The sequence below is a fragment of the Crotalus tigris genome, unplaced genomic scaffold, assembly GCF_016545835.1.
Source record: "Crotalus tigris isolate CLP2741 ecotype Arizona unplaced genomic scaffold, ASM1654583v1 scf7180000018468.2839379, whole genome shotgun sequence".
Taxonomy (NCBI): domain Eukaryota; kingdom Metazoa; phylum Chordata; class Lepidosauria; order Squamata; family Viperidae; genus Crotalus; species Crotalus tigris.
The window spans coordinates 1601289-1628719 of NW_024097024.1; the positions used below are offsets into that span (position 1 = coordinate 1601289).

The 27431-nt window shown below is 39.9% G+C and overlaps 1 protein-coding gene across 2 annotated transcripts; it reads left to right on the forward strand.

Annotated features, from left to right (window-relative positions):
• The first annotated feature begins 19312 nt into the window (after positions 1-19312).
• Positions 19313-27015, forward strand: ADRB1 (adrenoceptor beta 1). 2 transcript variants are annotated; one of them, XM_039352719.1, is made up of 2 exons: positions 19313-22278; positions 23044-27015. In XM_039352719.1, exon 1 carries the CDS (start codon positions 20973-20975, stop codon positions 22266-22268), a length of 1296 nt encoding a protein of 431 aa, XP_039208653.1. In that variant the 5' UTR covers positions 19313-20972; the 3' UTR covers positions 22269-22278; positions 23044-27015. The 2 variants fall into 2 exon arrangements, with proteins under 2 accessions (XP_039208653.1, XP_039208652.1); XM_039352718.1 differs by having other exon boundaries at positions 19313-22262.
• Positions 27016-27431: the final 416 nt, after the last annotated feature.

Below are 27431 nucleotides of genomic sequence, written 5' to 3' on the forward strand. Positions count from 1 at the left end.
CAATAGATATTTTTCATGCTTAAGGACACATTTTTTAAATTTTATATTTTTACTTCTAACATTCCATTTTAATTCTTAGAGTTTTCCTATGTGAAATTCGTCTTTGTTTTATCCTACAAAAATATCTAATTGTATTGGTTATGAAGAAAATATTATTTTCAAGTTTCAGAAAATACTGCTTGATTAAAGAAAGCCTTGGATGTTTAGTGTTTTGGTAGAGCTATGTGCAGGTTGTTCTTGGATTAGATTATGAAACTTTATAATATCATAACCAAAATCTAGAGAACTATCCTTAATCCACTGAAATCAGTTGGATTTAAATGCTTGAAACTAAAATGCCTTGTTGTTTTGAGAGAGAGACTTAACTTTAACATTTTCAAGCCAACTTAATACCTGAAGTGTGAATACTTCAGAAACATCAATCTTCATTCACAGACTTTAAATAAAAAGAATTGGTAGGGCTAATAAAATAAAAATGATAGCAGTTGTCTTCAAGTTGTTGGGAACTGTGGAGTGGAAACAGTATGATAATAACAAGACTGCATCCATCAATTAAACTAAAAGCCAGTACAATGTCATGATTACAACTATTTGACGTGTGTGTGGGTTAGAAATGGTTATGTGAAGGCTTTTTCAACATTTCCTAAGAGGGTTATTCCAAGAAGTATTGCAAATCTGGGTTGCAAAAATCAAGATAACCATTAGTTGTTAACTAATAGATACATAAACCACAGACTCTTACCATGTAAATGTCTTCTGGATATTTGTAATCCAGAGCAATAGTCCTGCTTCATAGCTAAACAGCTAAAAAAAGTTCATGTTTTTCCAGTCTTATTGTATCTCCGACAGCACCCAGCATCCTGTTCAGAGTAACCTGCACCCTACTGGGGGGGGGGGCTGGAGCACAGGATCAAATGCAGGACCATAGTGAGAAATTTCAGGCTATCTGGTAGACAAAAATTCTTGGAATGTTCTACAATTATTAATTTGGCTGCTAAAATTAACTAAGTTATTGTTTACCTTATGATTTGGTCCCGTAAATAATGTAGTAAGCCTAATTCTGGGAAGCATTCAATTCTTTGATTAGTCATGATGCTTATCTCCCCCAAAATTTTACACCAAGAGTAGGCATGATCACCACAAATGACCTTTTTTTAATGACCTCTCCAACATTTAGAAGAATATTTTAGAAATGTATGCACCAACCTAACAGAAATCAAGTAACAATACATTATCATCCACTGTTTTTCTTGCTTTGAAGCTGAAATGAATCCACCTGTTTCTATAAATTCTGCAAATTTGTCTCCTGTGTGAGATTACCAAGCTAAATTATATGGCGGAACACCTATTTCTAATTGAGTAACAACTTCAATACATTTTTGGAAAAAAAATTAGTCATTCTAGATAATAAAGTATTAAATTCTTGAAATTGGTATAGTTGCTGAATTTGTAATATTTCTATTACCTAAAAGAGATTTAAATTGATACCAGAATATTAGCTATTCATTACTCACCCTTACATTTATTGAAAAGTTCCCTATTACTGTAAAAAATCTTTTAGCTTATAAAGATTGTATTCTCTCAAATATTTCACAATTTATCTATAAAATCCAAAATGTGAAAGGTAACAAAACATGAATTGGTTTTATTACATGAAAGTCCCTTGAACATAAAAAAGAAGATATACAATTTAAAACTACATTACAGGAAAGAGAAAAATGGAGGACAGAAAAAAAATCCTAATATGACTCAACAAAAAGTTTAGATGAAGTTTTGAAAACAAAAAAGACATCTATGCTTCATTTAAACTCATATAAATAGAAATATCAAACAGACTATTTAGCTAGAATCTAATATGTTCTAAAACATTTTTTTTCAAATTTGGCAACTAACATGCTGACTGGGGAATTCTGGGAGTTGAAGTCAGAACATCTTCAAGTCACCAAGTTTGGGCGGGGAAAAACTGCTCTAAAGGCTGTCTTTTGTTATATCTGTTTTAATTTCATATTATGTGAAAATTGATACATACCAGCCACAACAGAACTCCATTCTTCCTCATAATTGCTTTTAAATATGAACTCTAATTCTTTACAATTCAAGGAACTGAATTTGTTTACACATATAAAATCAAATTTTGAGTTATATATTGATCTAAGGAACCCTAAAAATACTAAAACTCTACATCTCACATGAGATACTCAGTACATTGGAAGTAAACTGTTAAAGGGTCAATCAAATCATTGATAAATTGGTGGACATATGAGAAGAGGCAGCAGAAAAGAGGTTGAGTAGGTAGGTTTGCAATGTTTGAGAGGATAACCTCCACCTCTGTTCCTTCTTGGTCATTTCCTGCTTTACTCTGGTTCCACTCTGGCCTTTGCTACCATTGTGTGTTTTGATTATATGACCACTTCACCTCTTTCCCACAATGTAGCAACTGGGAAATGGCAAATAGCTCAGGTCAGAAGAACACCAAACTCCCATTCACATGATATTTGGACTGACATGATTTATAGTTCAGCTACCTCAGTTTCAAGGACATGGTAAAATGATAGACAACAAAATAGGCCTCTGTTGTCATGACAACATGGATCAGAATATGAGAATGGGGTCACCTTTAATGCCTCAGCAAATGAATGGGGGCAGGCAGTCCAGACAAATATGAAAGAAGGAAAGAGGAGAACACCATTATAGGAGATCAGTATCTTCCATGTAATCAGTTTATTACTCTAAGGAAAAATGCTTTCTCAAAACAAAAGAGCTAATAGCAAAAGGTGAAACATTTTAATGAATAAACAGAGTAATTATGAGGGCACTGTTCAATGAGAATGAGTCCATCAGTACATCTGAATGGGAAAGGATACCAGGCTGAAGAAAGCTGTCACAGAATTACCTTCCCCAACCCTAGTGCCCACATGGCAAATGACAAGTATTTGTAGTTCAACACTTGTGGAGGGCAATAAGTTAAGGCTATCAGAGCACTAGGTATCTCTTAGGGAATCTGTTGTGTTTTCCGTTCACGTGCGAATGATGAAGACACATGGTTATAACTAATCAATGCTTTATTCTCTTACTCCAACTTCCAGCAAAAAGCAAAAGGCACGCAGGCCTTTTATAGGGCTTGAAACCTGGACAGAGTAAACCAATAAGATGTTTTCTTTCTTCGTGCCTTGCACATGCGCACAAGGCTGGCGCCGCTCTGTCTGGTCCTGGACAACTTTTAGAATGCCCGGGACCATTTGCAACAATTCTGGGCCTGCTGAGTCTCCTCATCAGGCCCAGGACACAACATCCCTCTCCCCTGGATAGAACACACACAATTCCAATTTCTTTACAATCATAATAAAATAAATCAAAAGAAAATAATAGTCTGCTCACATGCAGACACCCTTCTTCTGCTAACAGAGTTAGCCAACCAACCACTCTCTAATGTGGACTTCGCGTGTCTATCTTCTACCCCACAAGGTCCCATCTCCTCAACCTAGACCTATAAAGTCCCTTGTACTGACAAGAACCTCACATATTTGCCTAGATGCTTTGGAGGGGCCTTAGCCCGTTGTGACCTATGCAAGGTTAGGGAGGGTGCCTGGCCTGTCAGCTCACCTGCCCAGCTAGGCAGACCAGGACTTGTTGTTAATGGCGCCTGGCCTACCGGCCCGTATGTTGGGCTCATTAGAACAGGACTTTTATGCACACGTTTTGCAGGTGACCCATGGTGAGGTGTGCCAGCAGAATTGCCAGAGCTCTCCCCAGGCTCCATGAGAGCAGCTGAAATTCCCCAACCCTCTGAATTGGCTGAGGATTCCCCAACTACTCTGGATGGCTCCAGGGAACTTAGTCCCTCGAACACGCGACCAGTCTCGGACATGACCTGCATTGCAGGTGTGCCCCAATACTCCCAGTCCCCTGTGGCCGAGATGCCAGAGTCAGGAATTGCCTCAATGGCAAACCCCCTCTCAGGTGAATTCCTGTTTGAACCTCTTGTGGGGATATGCATGACTCCCTGTTCGGCACAATAGCTGAACTCTGAGGATGTCCTTGCACCTACCCTGAGAAATCCCTAGCGACCTGCAGTATGTCCCAGGAACAGTGAGATTGTGTCTCAAAAGGTTGACCTAAAGTGCGACTTAATTCCTGGGCCCCCTCCCCCCCAAGAGTGGAGGCAGGGGCGGAATCTACAGGGGACAACTGCCAGCGCAGTTGATCAATGTGACGCCGCAGGACGCGGCCATCTCCCAAGGTCACTTCGTATGATAGAGGTCCAGAGATCTTACAGATGACAGCAGGAAAACACAGATGACCAGGAGCGTAGTTCCTAGCCCAGACCGAATCACCCAACTGTAGTCTCCTCGATGCCCACAAATGCGACACCTGTGAAGCCACCCAGTCTGGGTGCAGCCTGTCCAATTTAGTAATGAGTCTACGACCCCAGCGAAGTTCAGCTGGGCTCTTCCCTGTGGACATGCAAGGTGTGGTGCGGTGTGCAAGAAGAAAGTCAGCTAACCTGTGATGCCAGTTATCGTAAGCCAATTTCTTGAGGGCATCTTTGGTGGTGCACACCATCCTTTCTGCCATTCTGTTGGAGGATGGATGGAAAGGAGCCGAAGTTGCATGGCAGATCAGGTTGGCCTGAAGAAAAGCCTGGAACTCAGAAGAGATAAATTGAGGGCCATTATCCGAAACCAGCACATCTGGAAGACCGTGTGATGCAAAAATGCCTCTCAACACCTGGATGGTCCTGGCAGTAGTAGTGGAGGAAACAGGAACAACCTCTAGCCACTTAGAATGGCTATCAACAACAACCAGGAAGAATTGCCCCTGAAAGGGCCCAGCGTGATCTATATGCACCCTAGACCATGGGGTTTGAGTTTCCTCCCACCTTTGCACTGGGGCCTGAGGCATTTCAGGTCGAGACTGTTGGCACACCTGGCACTCGTGCACCTGGGCCTCAATGACTTAATCGAGCCCAGACCACCAAAGATGGCTGCGCGCAAGCACTTTCATCCTGACTTTCCCAGGATGTTCCTCATGCAGAGAGATCAAGATTCTAGACCTCAATGAGGCTGGAATCACTACCCTGCTACCCCATATCAGGCAACCCTTGAAAGTGGAAAACTCATGCTTCTTGTGCCAAAAGCTTTGGAACTCAGTATCTGGGCACTTGTCAGGCCATCCTGACAACACCCATGTCAGCACACATGTACGCGTGTGATCAGTGGCAGTTTCTGCAGCCACGTCCCTAGCATTGAGGGGAGACTCAGGCAACTCCTGAATGGAAAGAATATTAATAATTGGAGCAGGATCTGGCTCTACTTGGTTCAGGATAATCTGCTCGGGCCATCTGCATGACTCATTTCCTTCCCTGGTTTGTGGACTAATGTGTAGTCATATGCTGACAGGAAAATGGACCATTTCAGCATATGAGGAGAAATGATATGTGGAGTCTGTTTGTTAGTGGTAAACAAACCCAGCAGAGGCTTGTGGTCAGTATAGACCGTGAAATGGCGGCCATATAAGAAATCATGAAATTTCTTAATGCCAGCTACTATGGCCAAGGCTTCTCTGTCAATTTGAGCATAATTTCCCTTGCAGAAGATAAAGTCCTTGAATAATAGGCCACAGGGACCTATGTTCCATCAGCCTTCAGATGGCTAAGTACAGCTCCCACCGCATAAGAAGATGCAAACAGGCAGTTGCTCATTGAAATGTGCTAAAACAGCATTAGACATGAGCAAGGCCTTAACGTCATTGAAGCTCTTGTCATGGACTTTAGTCCACTGTCAAGGAGCCTGCTTGTCTAAGAGCCTGTGTAATGGTTCTGCCAGAGCAGCCTTATGTGGGAGAAATGCATGGTAAAAATTTAATAGCCCCAAGAAGGCTTGCAGCTCACTCTTAGATTTAGGGCTTGGGGCCTGCTGGATGGCTTGCAATTTAGTTTCAGCAGGGTGAATGCCTTGAGCATCTATCCTGAATCCTAAAAAGTCAGTAGAAGTGACTCCTATATTACATTTATCCTTCTTTAGTTTAAAGCCTGCTTTTCAAAAACAAAGCAAGATAGCCCTTAATCTCTCTGCTAAGTTTTGAGATGACTCCCCAGCAATGAGAATATCATCAAAATAGGGACAGACCCCAGGAATACCTCAAAGTGTACTCTCCATGACACTTTGGAATATGCCAGGAGCTACATTTACCCCAAATTGCAGTCTCTTGACCTTGAAGGCCCCCTGTGAGTTACAATAGTCTGGGCCTCTGCAGCTGCCTTATCAACAGGTAGATGTTGATAGGCCTGTGTCAGGTCAAGTTTCGCAAAAATGCGCCCCCCCTTGAAGGAGGCCAGGATATGGCTTACAACAGGGACTGGATAAGCGTGCTGTTGCAATGCCTTATTCAGTGTACACTTGTAGTCTGCACATATACGTATTTCCCCATTAGCCTTTAGAGGCGTTACTATGGGAGTTTCCCATGGACTGGAATCCACAGGTTCTAAAATGCCCTGCTGGAGCAATTTGTCCAGTTCAGCATCTATCTTACCTTTGAGGGCAAAAGGTACCCTCCTAGGCTTAACCCTCATGGGCATGATGGTTGGGTCTAACCGTAGCGAAATGGGAGGCCCCTTGTAGGATCCTAGCTCTGAACTAAACACATCTGCAAACTCCTTGTAAACCTCTGCAAGGCTCAACATTTGCAAATGGTGCAGCCCAGTTACCTGGATTCCCAGAACCTCGAACCAATTGAGTCCAATGAGACTCATACGTTCACCCCCAACAACCACCACATCTAGGGGACCTTCAAAATCCTTATGCTGTACTCTAAGGGTGGCCTCCCCCTTAACACACACCATAGAATTCTGAAAATCTGTAAGTATTAGATTCGATGGCCTGAGTTTAACTCGAAGGCCACTGCTGCTGCATATCCTTTTGAATGTGTTAATGGAAATAATGGAAATAATGGACCCAGTGTCCAACTCCATTGATAAGGGAGCCCCTTGCAGCCTTATGTTAATGGAAAGTTTCTTCTTAAGGGGCTTGTGTGTCCCTGTTCTCAAAACACTCCTTCGTGATGCGCAGAACCCCACCGTATGCTGGCTGGAGACCCTGGTACCTTTCAGTCGCAATTCTTCATGAGGTTGGACCTTCTGGCGACCCAAACAGACGGATGCAATGTGGCCTTGCTTGCCACACACTCTGCAAATGGCGGAGCGAAACCTGCAGTCAGCTCGCTTGTGGCGTCCTCCACACCCAAAGCATTGAAGCGATGCTGGGGCCTTGTCCGGATGTTCCTTCTGCCTCTTTCCAGCTGGCTGGTGAAGCATATCCACCTCTTCTTCAGGATCCGCTTCTGATTCTTCGTGAGCGTCCTCTTGATGGACTGTAACTGTTTCTGGAGGGTTCCTGGTGGGTCGTAAAGCCTTCACAGCCCTGCCTGCTGCTTCCTTAGCTGTCACCTCTCGTAGGACATCTTGGAAAGAGACATCTTCTTTTGCAAAAAACTTCTGCTGTAAGTCTCTGCTCCTCAAACCGCATACAAAGTGATCTCGCAGCCTCTCTTCCAGATCCTTGAACTCACAAGGTCTGACTGCTTGCCTTAAGGCTGTAATAAAGTCCGCAGCAGATTCACCCAGCCTCTGGTCTCTCTGCTCGAATGCATACCTCCAAGCAATGATGGATAACTTCAGCTGGAAGTGTTCCTTCATCATTTTCTTTAAGTCAGCATATGTTACTGACTCCAGAGGTGCAGGGGCCACCAGGTTCTCTGTGATGTCAAAAGCTTCTTGTCCACAGGCACACAAAAGAGTTGCTGCCTTCAGACCGTCTTCTCTAATCTGATTTACTTGGAAGTAGTTCTCCACCCGTGCTATGTAGGAATTCCATTTCTCTGGGTGGGAGACATCAAAATCAGATAAGCTGCCAATCTTTGCCATCCTCTAGTTTACAACCTTCACCACTTGCTCCTCTGCAAGCTTTTATTGGGGGAAAGAGTCTTTTAGCCGAACTCACCCTCCAGCAACGCTATACTGGCAGGGTGGGACGCTGATTCAGACACCGTCTTCCCCTCTTCAGGACTTCCTGGGTGAGTCCTTAAAACTTTTTTTTCTTCAGCTTGCAAAGGATCCCATCCTCGTCGCCAGTGTTGTGTTTTCCGTTCATGTGCGAATGATGAAGACACATGGTTATAACTAATCAATGCTTTATTCTCTTACTCCAACTTCCAGCAAAAAGCAAAAGGCACGCAGTTCTTTTATAGGGCTTGAAACCCAAACAGAGTGAACCAATGTCTTCTTTCTTTGCGCCTCGCGCATGCGCACAAGGCTGGCGCCGCTCTGTCTGGTTCCGGGCAGCTTTTAGAATGCCCGGGACCATTTGCAACAATTCTGGGTCTGCTGAGTCTCTTCATCAGGCCCAGGACACAACAGAATCCATGTGGACACTTACTCTTTCAGGGGTGTTTCCTCACATTCACTTTTATCCTGCTTGCAGTTTTTCTAAAGGAAACATTTCAAATAAAAACCTTACTTTGCCATCGTCTTGCATTCAAAGACATTTGAACTGGATAATGCTGTCCTTAAAATTTCTTATAGGCAAAATGTGAAGCTTGTGACCATCAAATTGAAGGCAACACTTGATATAGTAGGAATTTTTTTTGTAGGAAAAAGTATTTAAAAATTCTTGTACCTTTTTGTTTTTCCTTCAAATTTCATTAGCGAGTTAGATTTAGCCCTCAAAAAAGCAGCCACAGCCAAAGATGTAAATGCAGAACAGACACTTATATGTACTGAATAGGAATGAGTTTTAGGAATTTATTTGAGCCATCCTTCTATACTGAAATAGGATTGTAAAAAACATCCTAACCATTTCTCAGCTTCATCCCACACATTTTCACTCCAAATGACCCAATATGGCCCTTAACAGAGTGAGATTTTTTAAACGGCAAGGCACTTTGGTATATTTTGGCAGTGTAAACAGTGCTCCTGCCTATCAAACTAATTTAATTTACAGAGTTGTTTTGAAGCTAAAATGAATTTGTATATTATAAATCTATTTTCTTGTGTCATGAAATATAATACGAAAAAGAACTAGTATAGCACAGTGTCTTCTGTATAATGATTTGATGAACATCAGAAAGAACCATTTGTCCAAAGTTCTAATTTTTTGGATAGTTGATCTAAGATAACACTGGAACAATAAATTCAAAAAAAATGATAGATTGAAATTATTTTTATTGCATCTGGTAAAATGGATTGCAGCCACAAAAAGATTTGCCAGAATTTGTTTGTTAATCTTTAAGATGACTAAAAACTTACCCTAAATGTCTAGCAACTTCCTTGAATGCTGATCCTTTCAGCTTTGTGAAGTAGTCCAGACAATAAGCACACACAGAAGTATTTATTTTATAAGCACACATAGAAGTACAATAATTTTATTGTATGGTTATGCTAACAGGACCTTACAAATCTGAAAGTACATCTATCCCTCTTTAAAAAAACTAGGGATGGTTCCTTCTGAAATGTTTGCCACATCCCCATTCCTTCTGCATATTCAGCTGCCATATGTCTGACCATCTTCTCAATCATCCAGGTCATGGTTGTCCCATTGGTACTTTCAAAAGATAATTAGACTTTCTTACTTTTTCCTTGAAAATGTTTTGCTTCTCAATCAAGAAGCTTCTTCAGTTCAGAACTGAAGAAGATTCTTGGATGAGAAGTAAAATGTCTTCAAGGAAAAATAAAAAAAAGTCCAGTTGCTTCTTGAAAAAGCACCCTTGGGACAACCATAACCTGAATGACTGGGTCATACTACTACACAATGAAACACATATGAGTTATTCTATTCAAATTGTTTTATGTGAAACTGTATGTAGAGCTTATTATTTTCTATACCAGTCCTACATAGCTTTCAAGTATGTAGGATTTAAATTCCTGAGATCCTTACATAGTGCAGTCAGTGATTGTGCTAGTTAGGGATTGTAGAAATACAAGATGAATAGATCTAGAGGGTATCAAATGCCTGACTTTGGATCTATAACTATGGCTTTAATTCTGGACTACAATTTTCTTCAGCAAGTAAAGCTAAAAGACGATGGAAGTTGTTTATCACACCTTGAGGGCCCCTGGATCACGAAGATCGATCTATATTATCATTTTGCTGATACAAACTTGGAAACTGACATGGCTATTAAGAGTGAGTTATGCTCTGAAGCGGACAGGCATTTCTCTTGCTGTGTGAACAGTTATTTGAAAGTCACTATTCTACATAGTTCTATTGTGGTGGATTTCCAGTATAGGAGACTTATAAAACAGAAAATAACAGGAAGGAGAAAAAAGGAATAAAAACAACTCCTTATTTTAAACAGTACATAGATCCATGTGGATATCCAAACTACAGTAGGTATGGGACATTGTTTCATTCTTTGTGACTTTTATTTTTTTTATATCACCATTGGGGATAAAAACTATTGAGCTACAAATGTACCAAAATCTTGGATGTTATCTCTTTATAGATGTTATCTCTTTCATGATCAGAGTTGGCTAAATAGACACAATAGTGAACACAGATGTCTTGCTTCTTTCCAATGTTCACAAATTTACTTTCAATTTGTTGGGTTTTGCATGTTACAAAAAGCAACCATTGGTTTTAAAATGATTTGTGAACTCTATTAACATCACTAGGTGTAAGGTAAGTTGCAGTTCAACAGATCTGGAGTATTTCATGAGAGGTAGTTGCATGGGCTTCCATAGTAATATTATAGAAAACTAGAGAAAGGAAATATTTTACCAACATCTTTTTTCTGAATCTTTCCTCATCTCCTGTTATATCACCATACATTCGAATTCTGGAGAACAATATTATTACATGTTCTATCTCTAATTTACTTTTTGTCTGTTTTTGTTTGTTGGCGTTTCTTCATCCTATTTTTTTTTCCCACAAAAAAGTTGAGTTGGCCTGAGAGAACAACCGGCTTAAAGTCATCCAAGTGAGATTCTGTAACAAAGGTAGACTAGAATGTGGATTTTTCTGCTGGCAGTCCAGTCTCTTAACCACTACACAACACTGCTCTATAAATTGTTATGAAATCATGTTGAAATCATTATTTCAAGGGTTTAAAGTATCTCAAATGTACCACATATTTATAATACTTGTCAACAAGTTCACAAATTGTGCTAATTTTCTTACAGTATTTTTAATGAGTTTGGGAGAAAAGACCAACAAGGGATACAACCACAGGAAAGCTAAGATGTGCAACCTTGTTATGTTATAATACATGGAAAGAAAAACAACCTGGACTGGACTCTTTTCAATTTCATTTTGATCAATTTGTTGCTCCTCAACAGTGGAATTATTTCAAAGGACGATTAGTTATTTAATTTTTCAATTAAATTACAGTAGATAAATTTATTGCATTTTAGATTTTTTGTTTTAGATTGCTTTATTTCATTTCTACCTACTATATAATCTGCAACATTATTCTTCGCCACTTATAAACTATTGTAGCATTTTATTGCTAAGATTATACATACACTCATTCTCACATTGATCTTTTGGGAAAGCTGTAGTCTGAAATACTTTGATGGTTAACGATATTATTGAACTAGGCTGGTGGATAAGCATGTAGTTTTATAACTACAGATATATTGTTTATAGTAAATCTGATCTATTGTATTTTTCCGCTATGATATTTTATGGTCACATATTTAGGCAGATAGAAACATTTTCAGACAAAGAATCGGTCATTTGACTTATTTCTTTGAGTTCCTCTTTTCAGAAGAAATATTTAAAGGATATATTATCTTAGAAAACTCATACTGGTTTGTAATTTCTAGGCTTGGATATCTTAAATGGTGAGTGAATCCCTATGATTACAAATATAATGTGCAAAACAAGAGATCTGGCTATTGTTGTTATGCACTGGCAAATATGAACTTTGGATAATACTATTATGGTTATAAATATATAAACAGACAAAGAAAGATTGGTGCCAGTTCTGATGTGTTCATGCCTAGTGGGCTCAGGATGGATACTGGGTCAAGGTCAAATTTCATGAAGACATTTTTAAAAGAAAAACACATGTGTAAAAAAAAGCAGACTGTATTAAAGTCTGGCAAAGCAAAAGCTCAGCAAAGCAGGTGCACTGATTTAAATCTTGGCTTTAAAGCCATGTTTTCAGCTACTGGGTTGGTCTCATTTTGAAGAAATAAACGAGATGTTGACAGGTTCATTTTTCACTGTGAAAGTTTTGTTGTTGGTTTGGGATTTGATGTACTTATTTATTTTGTTGCTTTGTGCACCAGAGGGATTTCACTTTAATCAGTCTGGAATCAGTAAGCAACTTGAAATAAATCTTTCAGTTCCTTCCTACATGCCCTTTGAAGCCCTCTTGCATGTTATCATCCAGTGACAACTAAGGGGGTTTACAATAATTTGAAGGAGATTTAAAGTCATGTTTACAGAAACAGACAGGGATGAACTTGAGTTCCAACTTTTTTTGTTAAGACAGGTCTACCAACAACATGCCTTTGTGCATAGAAACTTCAGAGAAGCAGATTTTGGTTAAATATTAGACAAACCTCCTAATAGTAAAGAGAACTCAATTGCGGAAATTGACTAGGAACTAAGAGGTCTGAAAGTATTTAAAGAGGAACTAGCAATTGGTTGCACCTAGAGTAGCTACACTTTGCATTGCAAAGCTAGCTATAAGGTTCGAATTAAAGAATCTCCCTAAATATGTTCACCTTCATAGAGATATTTAGGCACAGGGAGATTTCCAAATGCAGTTACTGTTCACAAATATCTGAGAAACAATACAGCATAAGACCTTCTGTTTGTGTAAGGTCAATATTAGAAATTCCCCATGTGTTTTGATAAATAATGGCATGGTAGTTCCTGGGTCCATCTGCTACATATCAGCTTGCTCTTTTAGTGAGCTTTCACAAGTCCACTGCCTTGATGCCATGTTTTTAAGAAGGAAGGAAGGAAGGAAGGAAGGAAGGAAGGAAGGAAGGAAGGAAGGAAGGAAGGAAGGAAGGAAGGAAGGAGATAAATAAAAAGAGAGAAAAGAAAGAAAAAAAAAGAAAGATTCAAGTCACCTTCTCCCAGTAGTCAATTGTACAAAGCAATTTCATTAGTTAATATCATCTTAATCCCATGTAGCCTCTGTTTATATATTTATTTTTGCCTAGCAGCATGCTGCAAGTAAAACTAATAGCACCATTATATTTGGCAGTGCACCGAAGCTGTGATTACAGTAATAAAAACAGAGAAAAAGAGTATTTGGGGAGATATATAATCAGAGGATAAATGGGATTTGTGTTCAGTGAGAAGAAGCTGATACACTGACAGGATGTAACAATCATCTATGCCCTAGGATTTGGTACTACCATCTTATTCATATTATATACGAATATATCATATATCACCGCATTCTCATTCATATCTGAATTCTATGCTAATATGACATTTTAATTCCTTCATCTAAAAAGCTTAGAATAGTGGAATTAGGCATCAGAAATTAATGGCAAGATTATACCATTATTAATGTACCGTATGTACCAGTTAGAGGATATATTTTTTTTAAAATTCTATTATTTTCCATTAAAAACATTAAAGCTCTGACTGATTCTCAATAATGGAGGTGTCTAGGTGAGTGCAAGGTTAAACATATAGACATATAGTGACTCCTAGTTAAATATAACATAAAGACTATTAGACACACAAATATTTATTTGGTAACATAGAGTTGTATCCTCACTCTCTAATCTGCCACATATTTGGAAGAATACATACATGCCAAACAGTGCTTGTCAGTAGGATGCCTAGTTGGTCTGAATGCCTATGTGTAGAGAATGAGTAGGAGCCTATACTTGAGAATGCATAGGAGCATACACAATGGCAACACACAACAGGAAAAGATGCAGCCAAGCATCCTAATGTTGCCATAAACTGTTGCTTCCAGTTTAGCTAGTACAGTCCCATAATCTCCTTCCATGTTTGGTGCATGCCTTCATATTCCTTATTTACATATTTTAACAAACATATTTTTAGATAGGAATTTTTCCCCAGATTAAAGTTCATTAAGAATTTTTGTAGAAAGAAAATTGAGCAATATGCTGCTATAATACTGTGAGACTCAAGACAATCTTAATTGTGTTTAATTCTGTTCTTCTGTTTTATTTTTGCCATTATTACAAATAATTTACACTCAGTGGATCTGATTTACACTCAGTGGATCTGATTGAGCTCCTTCTTATATCCTTTACAGAAAATACACTCTTGACTTCAAAGCAGTCTTTTTTTGTTTCGTATTTGCAAAAGGTAGTATCTGTTTTATCTTATTGTGTGATGTGACAAGCTAATGTTTCACATTTCATATCTAGCTAAAATGACAAGTGTTCCAGATGGATATTAACAAGCAAGTAATTTTGGCTGATGAAATTAACAGTGTGTGTTTGTGTCACTTACCAAAAAGTAAATAGCCAGTACATTTTTAAAAATATTATTGGAAACAAAAAAAAGTCTTATAGAAGCTAAATGGGTTAAGAAATTGGTTTCAACCTTCATCTAATAAAATGGGCTATAAACTATAAAAGCTTCTACATGCATTCTTCAACCATTATCTTCCCAAGCAACTTCTATAGCGTACAACCAGCACAATCAAAGTATGTCCATGCTAAAATTACCTTCATCTATGTGAAAAATTATCATTGTGTGTGCAGCTTTCTCAAGGTATGCTTCTGTTGTAGAACAAAAATTGGAGATTTCAGAACAATCAGATTCGCGTGTAATGCTAAGTCCTGGTTTCTTTCACTACAATTGATTGAATAAAACCTAACTGCTTGACACGAGAAAGTCACTGATCACTAATCCACAATTTATATACTAGTTCATGGTTTAAAAATGTTTGAACCCTACCAATAGGGTTCCATCTCATAAATCATGGATGACTAACTTTGTGAATGCAGTTATTCTGTCTTGGGTTAAACAGCTTTGCAGGATTCTATATTTAATCACACACTAAGAGCTTCCAAACTATACAGCAATATAACAGTCCTTCTGTTAACCCACTTTGCCTAAAATTGCTGTAGAAGCAGAATGATTGTTATTATACTACTTACAGTGCTAGTTTTATCTACTATAAAGATTTGCAGAGTTCAATGGAGGGCCATATTTCACTTTCAGAGAGGAGTACTGAGGCTGTAAAATGGTTGGAAGGCCATATTATGCATAATATGATGAGGCAAAGTTAGGGAAGGGAGTCTGGAGGGTTTCTGTTTCTTAATTATGATTTGCCTATATTAGGGTTTACATTATCATTCTTATGTATTATCCAGCTCATAATGACCGAAAAATGTGTTTATTTAGAAGATTCAGATGGGAAAACGGATAAAGCAGACATTCAAATACTCTTGCCAGAAAGGCAGAACAGACTTCTGAATCCAGACAGTGATACAGACCTTTCTTGTAAATGGATTCTTTGTGGGCTAGATCTTATCATTTTCTTTTGCTCTCTTTCTTCACAGAGACTCTCAATTGACTTCAAACAAAACAGGAAGCCAAAGTTCACTAGCTTACTGGGGAAAGAGATTTGTCAGAGAACAAGAAGTCAGTGCTGTTAAATCAAAGCTCAGGTGTGCCTAGTGTCAGTAGTCACTTGAGGCTGTGAATCCTAAACTTGGAAAATGGCTCCAGCATATCCCAGGAACAACAACAGAGTTCTCTGTCCAGAAGACTGCGTGCTAGGAGCAGCTAAGATCCTGCGCAGAACTCTCCAATCCTAGGCCTAAGGTTGAGGACTCAAGACTGAGGAAAAGATACACCACCAATTTATCTATCTATCTATCTATCTATCTATCTATCTATCTATCTATCTATCTATCTATCTATCTATCTATCTATCTCACTGCAATGTTAATTATCTATGAAGTGATTTTTCTGCCAGAGATAAAATGGAAACATTATTACCATTGTATAGCATTAACATTTCAAAAATGAATAGCACATTTTATGACATTTCAAATAGGGCTCCTAGAAATGCCTGCTAATATTGTTATTTTGGTTGATGCCTTTATGATGTTCAGTATGTAAACCTGAAGGCTATTACTTTTCTGTCTCAGTTGTTATGTGAATAAGACTGACATGATTTTAGGACTTCTTGAATTAGAGAATCTGGATAAATACATTTAAAATAAACAATCTTGCTTTTTCTAACCTGGCATCCTCCAGATATGCTTGGCCTGCTTCTCAGCCACTGGCAAATCCCTCCAAAAATTTCTGGAAGTTGTGATGCTGACACATCTGGAGACGCATTCAACTGGAGAAGGCTATTATATAGTGCATTATATTAACCAACCCTAAATAATATATTGTTATTTAAACCCTGTAATGTAGGAGTTATAATGTTAAATAAGAATCAGGTAGCGTTTCAAATACCTTGTTATTTTATATACAATTATTACGCATGCATTTTCAGCCTATGCAATCCCCAAAGTGTTGTCACACATCTAATCAACCTATCCATAAAAAAAACTCTAGTTTCAAAAACCAACAGCATCAAAAACTGAAGATTGGCCATTCTAAAAAAGTACACATCTAAGTCACTCTTTCTGAAAAACAAAAAGGACAAATGAATCATTTCTGTCAGGAGATTTCAGAATCTAAGCCAGATTTCTTGAACCTGGTGTCTTCCAGATGTGTGGAATTATTGCCAGAAGTAACAGCCAGGATGCCTGTGGAGGAAACAGTTGTCCCGTCATCCTGGCCTGTGATGCCTTTTCCCTTCCCCAAGAAACACGCGAGGACTGGAATAACCCTCCTCTGAGATTCATCCCCTTCCTCATCTTGGCACCAAGAACTTAAGAGGGATGTGATATTGAGAAGGACCCACATTTTAGTCACTCAGTTTGAATTACTTGAAGCCATGAACTCTTAGATTCTTTTTTTTCTTCTACTGAGAAATTGCATAGCAGCCAAAAGCTGTATTTCCTGTCCACCTCAGATATAGGCATAGTTTAGATTTTCATTCTCACCTTAACAAAGACATCTGAAGTCCTGTTCCCTTTCCCTGATTCTGTGTATGGTTTCCAAGTGGGAAACATCACCTGCAGAATTAAAGGGCTTGAAATATTGTGAAGTTAAATAAAAAACAGAACAGCAAAGAATCCAATGATCTGATTCAGAATAAAATATGCCAGACTCTTTACATGGCCTTAAACATGTCTACTTTTCTGTAATTTCCGAAATAGCTGGGTCCACAAAGTCAGTATGATGCAGTTCATATACAGTAACTACAAATGCTATCTTTATTTTTTAAAAATAAAGAAGGCAACCATAGTACCCAGTCCAGTTTGGCTTCATAGCAGACAAAGGATTAAAGACCCTTGCCTTGCATTAGGATTCTGAGCCAGATGGGTAAATAAGCTTCATGTTATGTGCAGTGTTTCAATCATAGTAATTAAAAGTATTCACTCAGATATTATTTGCTCCAGGAGAAAAACTGCCACCAATGCTAATGTTAGCTGTTATCCTAGAATAAACAGACTCTAGAAGAGGGAGCAGTATTGAGGCCACAGTGTTGAAAGAATCATTTCAACAAATATTTTTGATACCATGATCTCTGTTTTGATATTTCTTTCTTGCTACTTCTTTTAAAGAAATAAGCCATGGGAACTATAGTCACACATTTCATTTACTTTGGCTCCCAGCCATCTGTATTCACTTGGAAAGAGGACCGTTATAAGAGCAGGATACTGGGAATTCTGGATGGCACTGATATTAAGGAAGCATCTATATAGAATGATTAATTCATTACTAACGTATCGGTCTGGTGTACATTCACTTTCCATTCTATTTTCTAATAGAGGGTAATTCTATTTTCTAATAGAGGGTCTACTAATAGAAGCTGATGGAGAAGCTAATTTATTGTGACATTTTCCTCCTTTGCCAATGATTAGAGTTATATATTGGATATAACCATAAAGTGGTGAACCCTAGTTTATTAAATAATGCACAGCTGACTGGATTTTTGCAACATAGCAAACTATAAATCAAAGTCTCTTTGCACATGTTGAACCAAGATCAAATAAAACACATTATTATATAAACAGATCTGTGAATATGTTTGCTGTCTAGTCTAGAAAATACAACAGATTCTGGGCTGCCTTGAGGACACTTGGAAGGCCGGGACACTCTTTTAAACAATTAAAAGAGTAGCCTGTGAAATGGACAAGAAACTAAGCAAGGGCATTGGTAAGCTTTTCAATGGACCATTGTATCACTGGAATATCACTGGCTTTCTAGGAGCCTAGTTGCATGCAAACAAAGAGGAAGATGCAGATGCAGTTATTCTGATTCATGCACCAGAATACTGCTTAATAAGACTTAAATTGGCTACACCCTCTTTATCCCTCTCCAATATTATACAATGTACTATTAATTCATAATTCAATCATTACATTTAGTCTCTTTTTTATCATATAATGTAGAAAATGATTGTCTTCAGGTTATGTCTCTTTTTTTCATTTATGAAATCCTTGTGCTGTCATAATAAGCCACATGGGCTTGTCAGAAGACAAAGAGAAAAAAACATGATTTTTCCACCACATTGTGACCTCTGCAAAACTTTGTAAGGAACAATTTGGAATCTAATTCCATGGAAGATAAGGTTATCAATGGCTACCAATCAGTCAGGGCAATGGCCTAGGTCAGTGGTGGCGAAACTTTTAGAGACTGAGTGCCCAAACTGAAACCCAAAACCCATTTATGTATCGCCAGGTGCCAGGTGGGTGTGGCCCACTGGGTGGGCGTGGCTGTGGTGGTCATGGCACTGGATGGGTGTGCCCAAAGTAGGTGTAGTCACCTTGATGTTGCTCGTGGGAAGGAACGCCTGTGGGGGCCAGGCAGGGTTGGGAGAGATCCAGGGGGTCCCTTGCAGGTGGGGCTGTGGGCAGGAGGCTCATCCTGCAGGCTGAGACAAGGCACGGCAGGGTGGGGATGCCATTGTCGCAGGGCAAGATGAGACAGGGGCTAGGGCGGCTACTGCCTGACACCATCGGCCCCCACACACAGAGGCCAGCCAGCGCATGGGGGCTGACAGTGTCCGTCAGCAGCCACAGCCTGCCAGCCCCTCAACCAGCACACTCTGGGGCTCCGCAGCCCACCACAAGCAGTTCAGAGAAGCCGCCTCTAAGCTGGACGGACGCCGACAGCTGAGGAGGCGATTTAGTGGGAAAGGAGAGCATGCGAGGCCAGGAGGGATGGGATGGGGGGAGGGAAATCAGCCGTGCTGGGATGCAAGCAGCCACGTGGGACCTCGGTGAGTTAGTGGGCAGCTGGTTAAAGAGGGATGGTTGCCATCTCCGGGGCATGGCGCATGTGCCCACAAAGAGGGCTCTGAGTGCCGCCTCTAGCACATGTGCCATAGGTTTGCCACCACTGGCCTAGGTCCTAGGACTAAGGCAATCCACATTCAAGTCCATTCTTAGTTAATTAAAGGTAACTAGTAACTTTGGAGCCAATCACTATCTCTTAGCCCACCCTGCTTCACAAGATGCTGTTGTTAGGGGTCAGAATTAAGACAGATCACCAATAAAAAATGCCTTGACCTTAGGAGGAAGGGCAGCAAGTCTAAGAAACAAATAAGCAATAGTGATCTACATTCCTTCTATCCTGTGTATGGACTTCCTATACAGCAGCTGTTGGCTTCTGTGCATGGAATGGAGAAGGCCATTGTCCTTTCAATTGCCTCAGTCAGTAAAATGTTTGGGACAGCCAGTTTCAAAACTAAAACTGTAGCCAAAAGTAATGGCAGATGAAGTGGAGGAAAATTCCTTTCCTCTCCAACAGACCTGCTGGACATCAGTTTGGAGAAGATAAAGTAAATACAGCATTGTTCCAAAATGGAAAAAACCCCCAAAATCACAGTTCGACAATCGTTGATTGGCAGGAAGAAACAACCAACACAGGGCACAAGTTTTAGAGCTCTCCAGAACTCCTGGACTGCTTTTTCTATCGTCTAATAATTCCATGAATTGATCTGGAAGATGACAAAGCTGTTATTTTTGGCGCTTTAGCCTTAAGAAAATAGTGGAAGGTGGAGAAGGCTGATTCGGGGCAGTACTGAAAATTAGTCGCCTCTCCGACCAGCCCCGCAAACACACCACCAACAACTCGCCGCTCCACTGCCTGGAAAAGACTGCAACAAGATTTCCTAAGAGTCACCCGCAGGTTAGGAAGAAGCAGCGGCAACTTTGAACGCCCTCTCGAATCTCCTCTCCTTCTCCCCCGTTCTCGCTATCTTCTTACGGAGCTGCCGCTGCGCTGCCCAGACAGGCAAGAGAAGCGGCAGCGTGTCGCAGCTCGTCTAGTTTCGGCAACGAGGGGCTGCAAAAAGCTGATGAATGATTAACCCACGCTGCCTAGACAGGAGGACTTGATCCACGGGAGCAGCGAGGAATCCGAGAAGATGCCCCAAGGGCCCCCGGAGGCCAATCCACGTCCCTTCCCGAGAACTCCAACCTTTAAACGCCGCCCCACCTACAAGACCTTCGGTGAGAAGCAGGCAGCAGGCAGCCCCTCTCCGCGCCCGACCCGAAAGGCTTCCCTCGGAACTCCCTAACCCGCCGCTCAGACTTGGAGAGGAGGGGGACACCGCTCGAAAGAGCTCTCCGGGAACTCGGCGGGGTCGCCAACCCCTCTCTGAGCTGGACGTCCCGCGGTTCTGCCCCTTCGGTCACCAAGCGAGTCCCGCTCCGGAGATAGCGAGGTGGCTGCTCCGGCCTCCCATTGGCTGCTGGGCGCCTGACGCGCGGGCCGCGGGGCGGTGTCCGGGACGCCGGAGCCCGCCGGAGGAGCGCTCACAAACATGCTGCAGCCTCGAAGCAAGTCGGTCGCCGTTCCGACGGCGCTGGCGTGGAGACGGATCCGCTTCGCCTTCATGCCTCCAGCCTGGATGCCCTAAGCTGACCCTTGCTTCGTTGCACAGCCATGGGAGAGAGATGGCTCTTAGAGGATCACCTTCGCAACCGATCGAACTTGACGGCTCAGGCTGGCCTGAGACCCCTCAACGCCTCAACGGATTTCGATCTACCTGGCAGCTGGAAAACGGAGTTGTCCCAGCAGTGGCTGGTGGGCATGAGCCTCCTGATGTCTTTGATGGTGACCTTCATTGTTGTGGGCAATGGTCTGGTGATTGCGGCCATTGGGAGGACGCAACGGCTGCAAACCCTCACCAACGTCTTCATCACCTCCCTGGCTTGCGCTGACTTGGTGATGGGCTCTGTGGTGGTATTCTTTGGTGCCACCCTAGTAGTACGAGGCTCTTGGCTCTGGGGCTCCTTCCTATGTGAATGCTGGATTTCAGTGGATGTCTTGTGCGTGACAGCAAGCATAGAGACATTGTGCGTCATTGCAATTGACCGTTATTTGGCCATTACTTCGCCCTTCCGCTACCAAAGCCTCATGACAAAGAGACGTGCCAAGATCATTGTCTGTGTTGTCTGGGCCATTTCTGCCTTGGTGTCCTTCTTGCCCATCATGATGCATTGGTGGAGAGACAAAGGCCCTGAGGCTCAGCATTGCTACAATGACCCCAGCTGCTGTGACTTTGTCACCAACAGGGCATATGCTATTGCATCCTCTGTCATCTCTTTCTACATCCCTCTTTTTGTTATGATTTTTGTCTACATTAGAGTCTACAGAGAAGCCAAGGAGCAGATGAAGAAGATTGATAGGTGTGAGGGCAGGTTCTACAATAATCATCATCAGCACCAGCATCCAGTCCACCAGCACCTGCCTATCTTGGGTAATGGCCAAACTAATAGACGAAAAACATCCCGGATTCTAGCTATAAGGGAACAAAAAGCTCTTAAGACTTTGGGCATCATCATGGGGGTTTTTACTCTCTGTTGGCTACCATTTTTCTTGGTTAATATAGTCAACGTCTTTAATAGAGGTCTTGTACCAGACCAGCTCTTTGTATTCTTCAACTGGTTGGGTTATGCCAACTCTGCCTTCAATCCCATCATTTACTGCAGGAGTCCTGATTTTCGTAAGGCCTTCAAAAGGATGTTGTGCTGTCCTAGAAAAGCAGACCGGAGGTTGCATGCCAGCACTGGAGAACTCTCTCATTACCCTGGAGGTTTCATCAGTACCCTGGGAAATACGGCTCCATGCACTCTTGGAGGGACATGGTCTGATTACAATGGTGGTATGCAGGATGGAAGTGACTCCAGCTTGGAGGAAGGGAACAGTAAAATCTCCTATTCAGAGTCCAAGGTATAAAGGGCATGTGGTGAGTGGGATAAAAGAAATGGGAAGGTATGTTGCATACTACAGAGCAAGAAAGGGAGGCAAAATAATAGATAGGATGGGGGGGGGTCTTAAAGGAATATCTCGTGAGGTGTTCTGGCTAATACTCAAAACTCCAGACTGACTTTTCTCAGTTGGATGAAGATATTATTTACCTGACGTACAAAGCAGGTGAACTTGTATACAGCATACCTCTTATCCAAATTGAAGGAAAAGAAGAGTGACTGACCACTGAAAAAAAGAAAACTATTCGTTTTCCAAGTTATCTGGATTATTATTTTTGGATCGCATGCTGCAAAGGTGGCAGTGGGGGATTTAGGTAAGTAGGGAGTGGTATGCCAGGAAAGGAACAAAAGCAAGTTGCAAGGAATTTGTAAAAGAAATATTTCAGGAAAAGTTGAATTTGTAGCAAGGGTTCAGCCTCACAGTAATGGAAAAGCAAGCCAGGGCTCTCCTGATACTGAAGGAAATAGGAAGAAGCCCTTGGCTGACAGTTTAAATTTAGAGCTAGAGATAACGCCCTTAGTTGTTTTTACTATTATTGGGTGTGTCAGTAGCACAAGTAGCCTTTTTTTTGGTTTGCTTTTAATTTATTCGATCCTTGAAAGGAAAAGAAGAAGTGCTGGCCACCTGTTTATCTTTCCTGAGATCGGTGTGAATTTCAGGCAGGAAACAACTTTAGAAACCATGCTTAAAGTCTCTTTGGAATAAGCCATTGAAACATTTTCTAATGTGTTTTGTTATGCAGTCTGATCATCCGATGCATGTTCAGTCGGAAGCGAGTTTGATGAAACTTGTTCCCATATACAGTAAGTGCTCATTAGCTTGTAGCCTGGAAAACCTACATGCTCCTTAATATCCAAGAAGGAAGATCCATCAGAAATACTGCAAATGGAGAGTATTTTGTTTTGATCCAATTTCTCTCGGGTTTAGTCCTTTCGCCCAGTGATGTCAGGGGTGAGGGGATATCGCGTTTTTTATCATATGAGACATCAGCAGTAAGGCTATAAAACATCTACCTCAAGCTGTGCATATTGTACAGGGAAAATGTGTTTATATTAAACAGCTTATTGATGTATTGCTAGTTAAGGGTTTTTAAAAAATAAATAAATAAAGAGTCAGGAGTATCTCAATAGACAAATTGTTCACATTGAAAAATGAAAGATAAAAATTGGCTTACAAGCACCAGAAATATGACTGCACATTTGAAAAGACTCAGAGGTTGTTTTTTTTCTTTTGCACAGTATTAACAAAGTTCTCTCTGTAAGTCTTTCTCTCTCACACGCACACACAAACACACACATTCGTATAGACGAACCCACTGGAAAACAAAGTAGATTCCAACTTGATTTCTATTGCTGGCTGATTTTTTTTAATAACAATTTTATGTGGTTTATCAAAGGTACTGTAAGTATATTCATACCCAAGAATTTCTATTAGTAACTTCTCTGACTCCCAGAAAATCATGTGAACCTTTTGTGAATTTAGTGCTTCATTGTCTTTCTCCATTTTTTACTTCTGTGCATTTGTGTGTGTGTATGCAAGGGACTGTATGCACATGCATTTTATATTGTATTTATATTCTGTGGGTGCCGTTTACTACTGTATGTCATTGGTCTACGTGCAATAAAAAACACCGCAGTACAAACAAGTGTATTTACAATGTGTCTTTAAAAGTGCAGGAATCATATCCATTTTTGATTAAAAACAATGACTGTTTTTCTGGAATTATAGATCACGTTACCAATACAGTTCAATTTAATGGCTTTTCCTGACATAATTGTCTTTTTAAAAAAATATGCTTGCTGTACCAAATAAGGCAGCATTCCTGTTAGACTGAACACTGTTGACTTCTTCTGAAATTCCAGGGTGAAAAGCAAATCATTTCCAGCTTGCCTATAAATATATTAGCTACTTTTTATCAGGTTCCTTTTATCAATTTAATTTAGCCTGATAATAAAAAAAACTGAATGAGATGGCTGGAGATGGTGCATAAACAATGTGGGTTTCATTCGAGAACTATTAGGAAGAAGAGATTAACTGTGCTTTGAGACGCACAGGTCATACATTGTTTGCGTACAATAAATCATACAGATGTCTGGATATACCTGAGCTACATGATAATCCATAATAAGATTTTAAATCAGTCCAGAATAAGGGCTTTTCTAACTGCTTTACTGCACTGCCCCTTTTGAAAAGTTGAAGTACCACAGAACAGAAATCATCATTAAAATAGGAAGCAAATCAGTTGAGAAAGACAATCAAACCCTAATTATTATGAAGTTCCTTAATTTATTGCCACTTGTTTATCTATTTTTAAGTAGGAGCTGGTGATAATTAGAGAGTGTTATTTAACCTTAGAAACTGTCTCCTCAAAGATGCATCCATTGCCATCAAAATTTCAAATTCACTAGAGAGTGAATGCCAGTTTTATTAGCAATATCCTCACTGTATTTAAGGAACATTTTGAATAGATTAGTTTGATTATCTCTCCATTTCAGATACCTATTCACTGATCCTATTCCTGACAGGACTTCTCCAGTGTCATTAACAGTAAAACAGCAGAAACTCAAATGAAATTTTATACTACTGTAGAACATTGTCACCTAAATGGTCTTATGGCTGTTAACCTTCAAGAGAAAATACTTCCAGAGATAAGAAATAGGAGCTGGCTTATCATCAGCTGATTGCTGCCTTGAATTCATGATCTAGAGTAATCTGTTGAGATCTAGACAATGTTGAATACGTTTCACTAAAATTATACAGTATACCAATCAGGGTAAAATAATTGCTCGTGCTTTTTAACTATGATTGGGTTACACTTTGAAAGACAGGTAAAATAAATGTTGGATCAATAATGCAGTTTGTTTTAAAAAGCAGAATGGTGCCTACTGCATTCATTTAAATTAGCTTTCCCCAGACCTCTACACTCTAGTAAGCATTGGGATAAGAATTCCCAGAATTCCCAATCAGCAGAGCCAATCAGAATTCTGCCTGAAAATTCTAGAATTTGTCATGAAAGCATACTTGAAAATCATTTGTGTGGAGAAGGCTGACTTAAAAGATCTCCACACAGTGCTTATAGATGATATTGTAGACACCGCTGTGAGTTGACAATATTATTAGAGATGTCATTGGTGCTGTCCACTTCTTATAATCGATGGCCCTTGGTTGCATTTTGATCTTGATTTTTCTCTGGATAGCCTTAAGTATTAAGTATTCCATTATATTAGGAACACAATGTGCTATGTATTAAGTTATGTTAGCTCTGAGTTTTGTACCATGGCCTTGGCATGGGTTATATGTTGCTTTCAGTTTCATTCAATACTGAAATTAAAATATAGGGGGGGGGAAGGAAATTGATAGAATGAAATGATTTTGATTGATAATAATGGACCGTGAAAGAAAGAAGATTATTGTCAAGAAGATTATTGTCAACATGTTCAAAAATGCCTTTTTCTCTGACTGAAGGATGATATGTCAGCTCCATGTACTATATCAGGTTGTGAAGGAAACAGTCTATAGGATATGATGTTCATTACTTGCCTTGGAGTATTTTAAATGAACTAAATAATCTGACCTTTAATCAGCAGTGGCTGAGTACCACAATACCGTGAATAAAGCTTAATGCGTATAAAAGCTTGGCCCTGGAATATGTGTTCATTGCCAAGCTGGAGTCACTTGTGTGGACTACAAAGTTTAGGACACTCTGATATTCACACAACACTTAAAGGCAAATACACAGAGTTGGTCCAGAGAAATAGGGTTTGGTAACTATGGAGACTGCACTGGCAAAATGCCAATGCAGCATGGTTTTTTGCTGATAAATAGAACGTGATTAATGATAATAAAAGCTTTTCCAGTTATTTCATGTACTTTGATAAGAAGTAATACAAATCTGCATATATTTGATATATCTATTGAAACTTACATCCCCAAATTTACTATAGATGACATGGCCCAAAATAAAGTCTTTGCACACTGAACTAAAGTATTCAGTTCAATCTTTGAGGGTCAAATAATTAATGTTTATAAAATTGTTGTGAGGGGTAAAACTCCAAGAAAACAAAATTGTTCATTTTTTATTGCTGGGTGGACATGTAAGTTATGCTGAAGCTTGAGTTTGGAGCTGTTGATGCCAATAGTTCCACAAGGTATGGTTTGAAGACCAATTTTTCTACCCATTGGAGCTTTCATCTTAAATTGCTACAGCCTTTTCGAATTGAGAACAGCATTTTGGGATGGCCACCATATATAGGAAGCTAAAAGGCCACTGTGCATGAGTGTAAGAATATCTCATCTCCCTACATTTAGACGGATGGTTGTAATGTCATTTCCATTGCAGAAAGCTCTGAAAAGAATATAATATAGGTAAGGAAATATTGTCTTCAGATAATATTTCTGTACTTCTGCATATCTGTATCTGAAGTACATAAAAATAAAAATTCATTTATAATCAGATACTGTTCGTACCATAAATAAAGTTTTTTCTACAGTTATGTGGGTTCTCTGCTTGTTTACATGTGATGCTTCTTTGCTCTATATTAACACTGCTTTTAACAGCAAATTCAGCTGTCCAGGAAGGGAGTATGACACAAATCTCCAACATAATCACGGAACACACATGAAGAAATGCATTTTGTTGGAAGTCGTATCAGAAGTTTATTGCTTTCTGAATAGAAACAGGGGAAGTTGCTTATCCCGGGGGTGTATCTACTGACTTTCCATTGTTTTAGACCTGATGATGTCTAAAGTTCAATAAGGACTTTTCAACCAAGCTAAGTTCTTGAAGGTCCTTATGTGTATTTTGTAGTTAGGCTTTTTTCTTGATATGAGAATTTTTCACATACAGGTGACATGGAAATATTTCCATATAAGTAATATAAGTAATGTTCCATGTTTGCACTGATTCATTAAGCATTAAGCTTATATGCTTCAAGTCAACAGAAATGCTGAACATCAAGTGGCCTGAACTAGATGCGTTTCATTTTGCCCTGATGTCCTCCATATCTATTGTGTAATATTTTCTTCCTCACAGCACTGCAGAGATGATGCTTAATCAGAAAAGTCATCATTCAAGGCAGCTGTTAACCTCTTTACAACATCACTTAACATTATATGCTTTCCTTCCCCTTC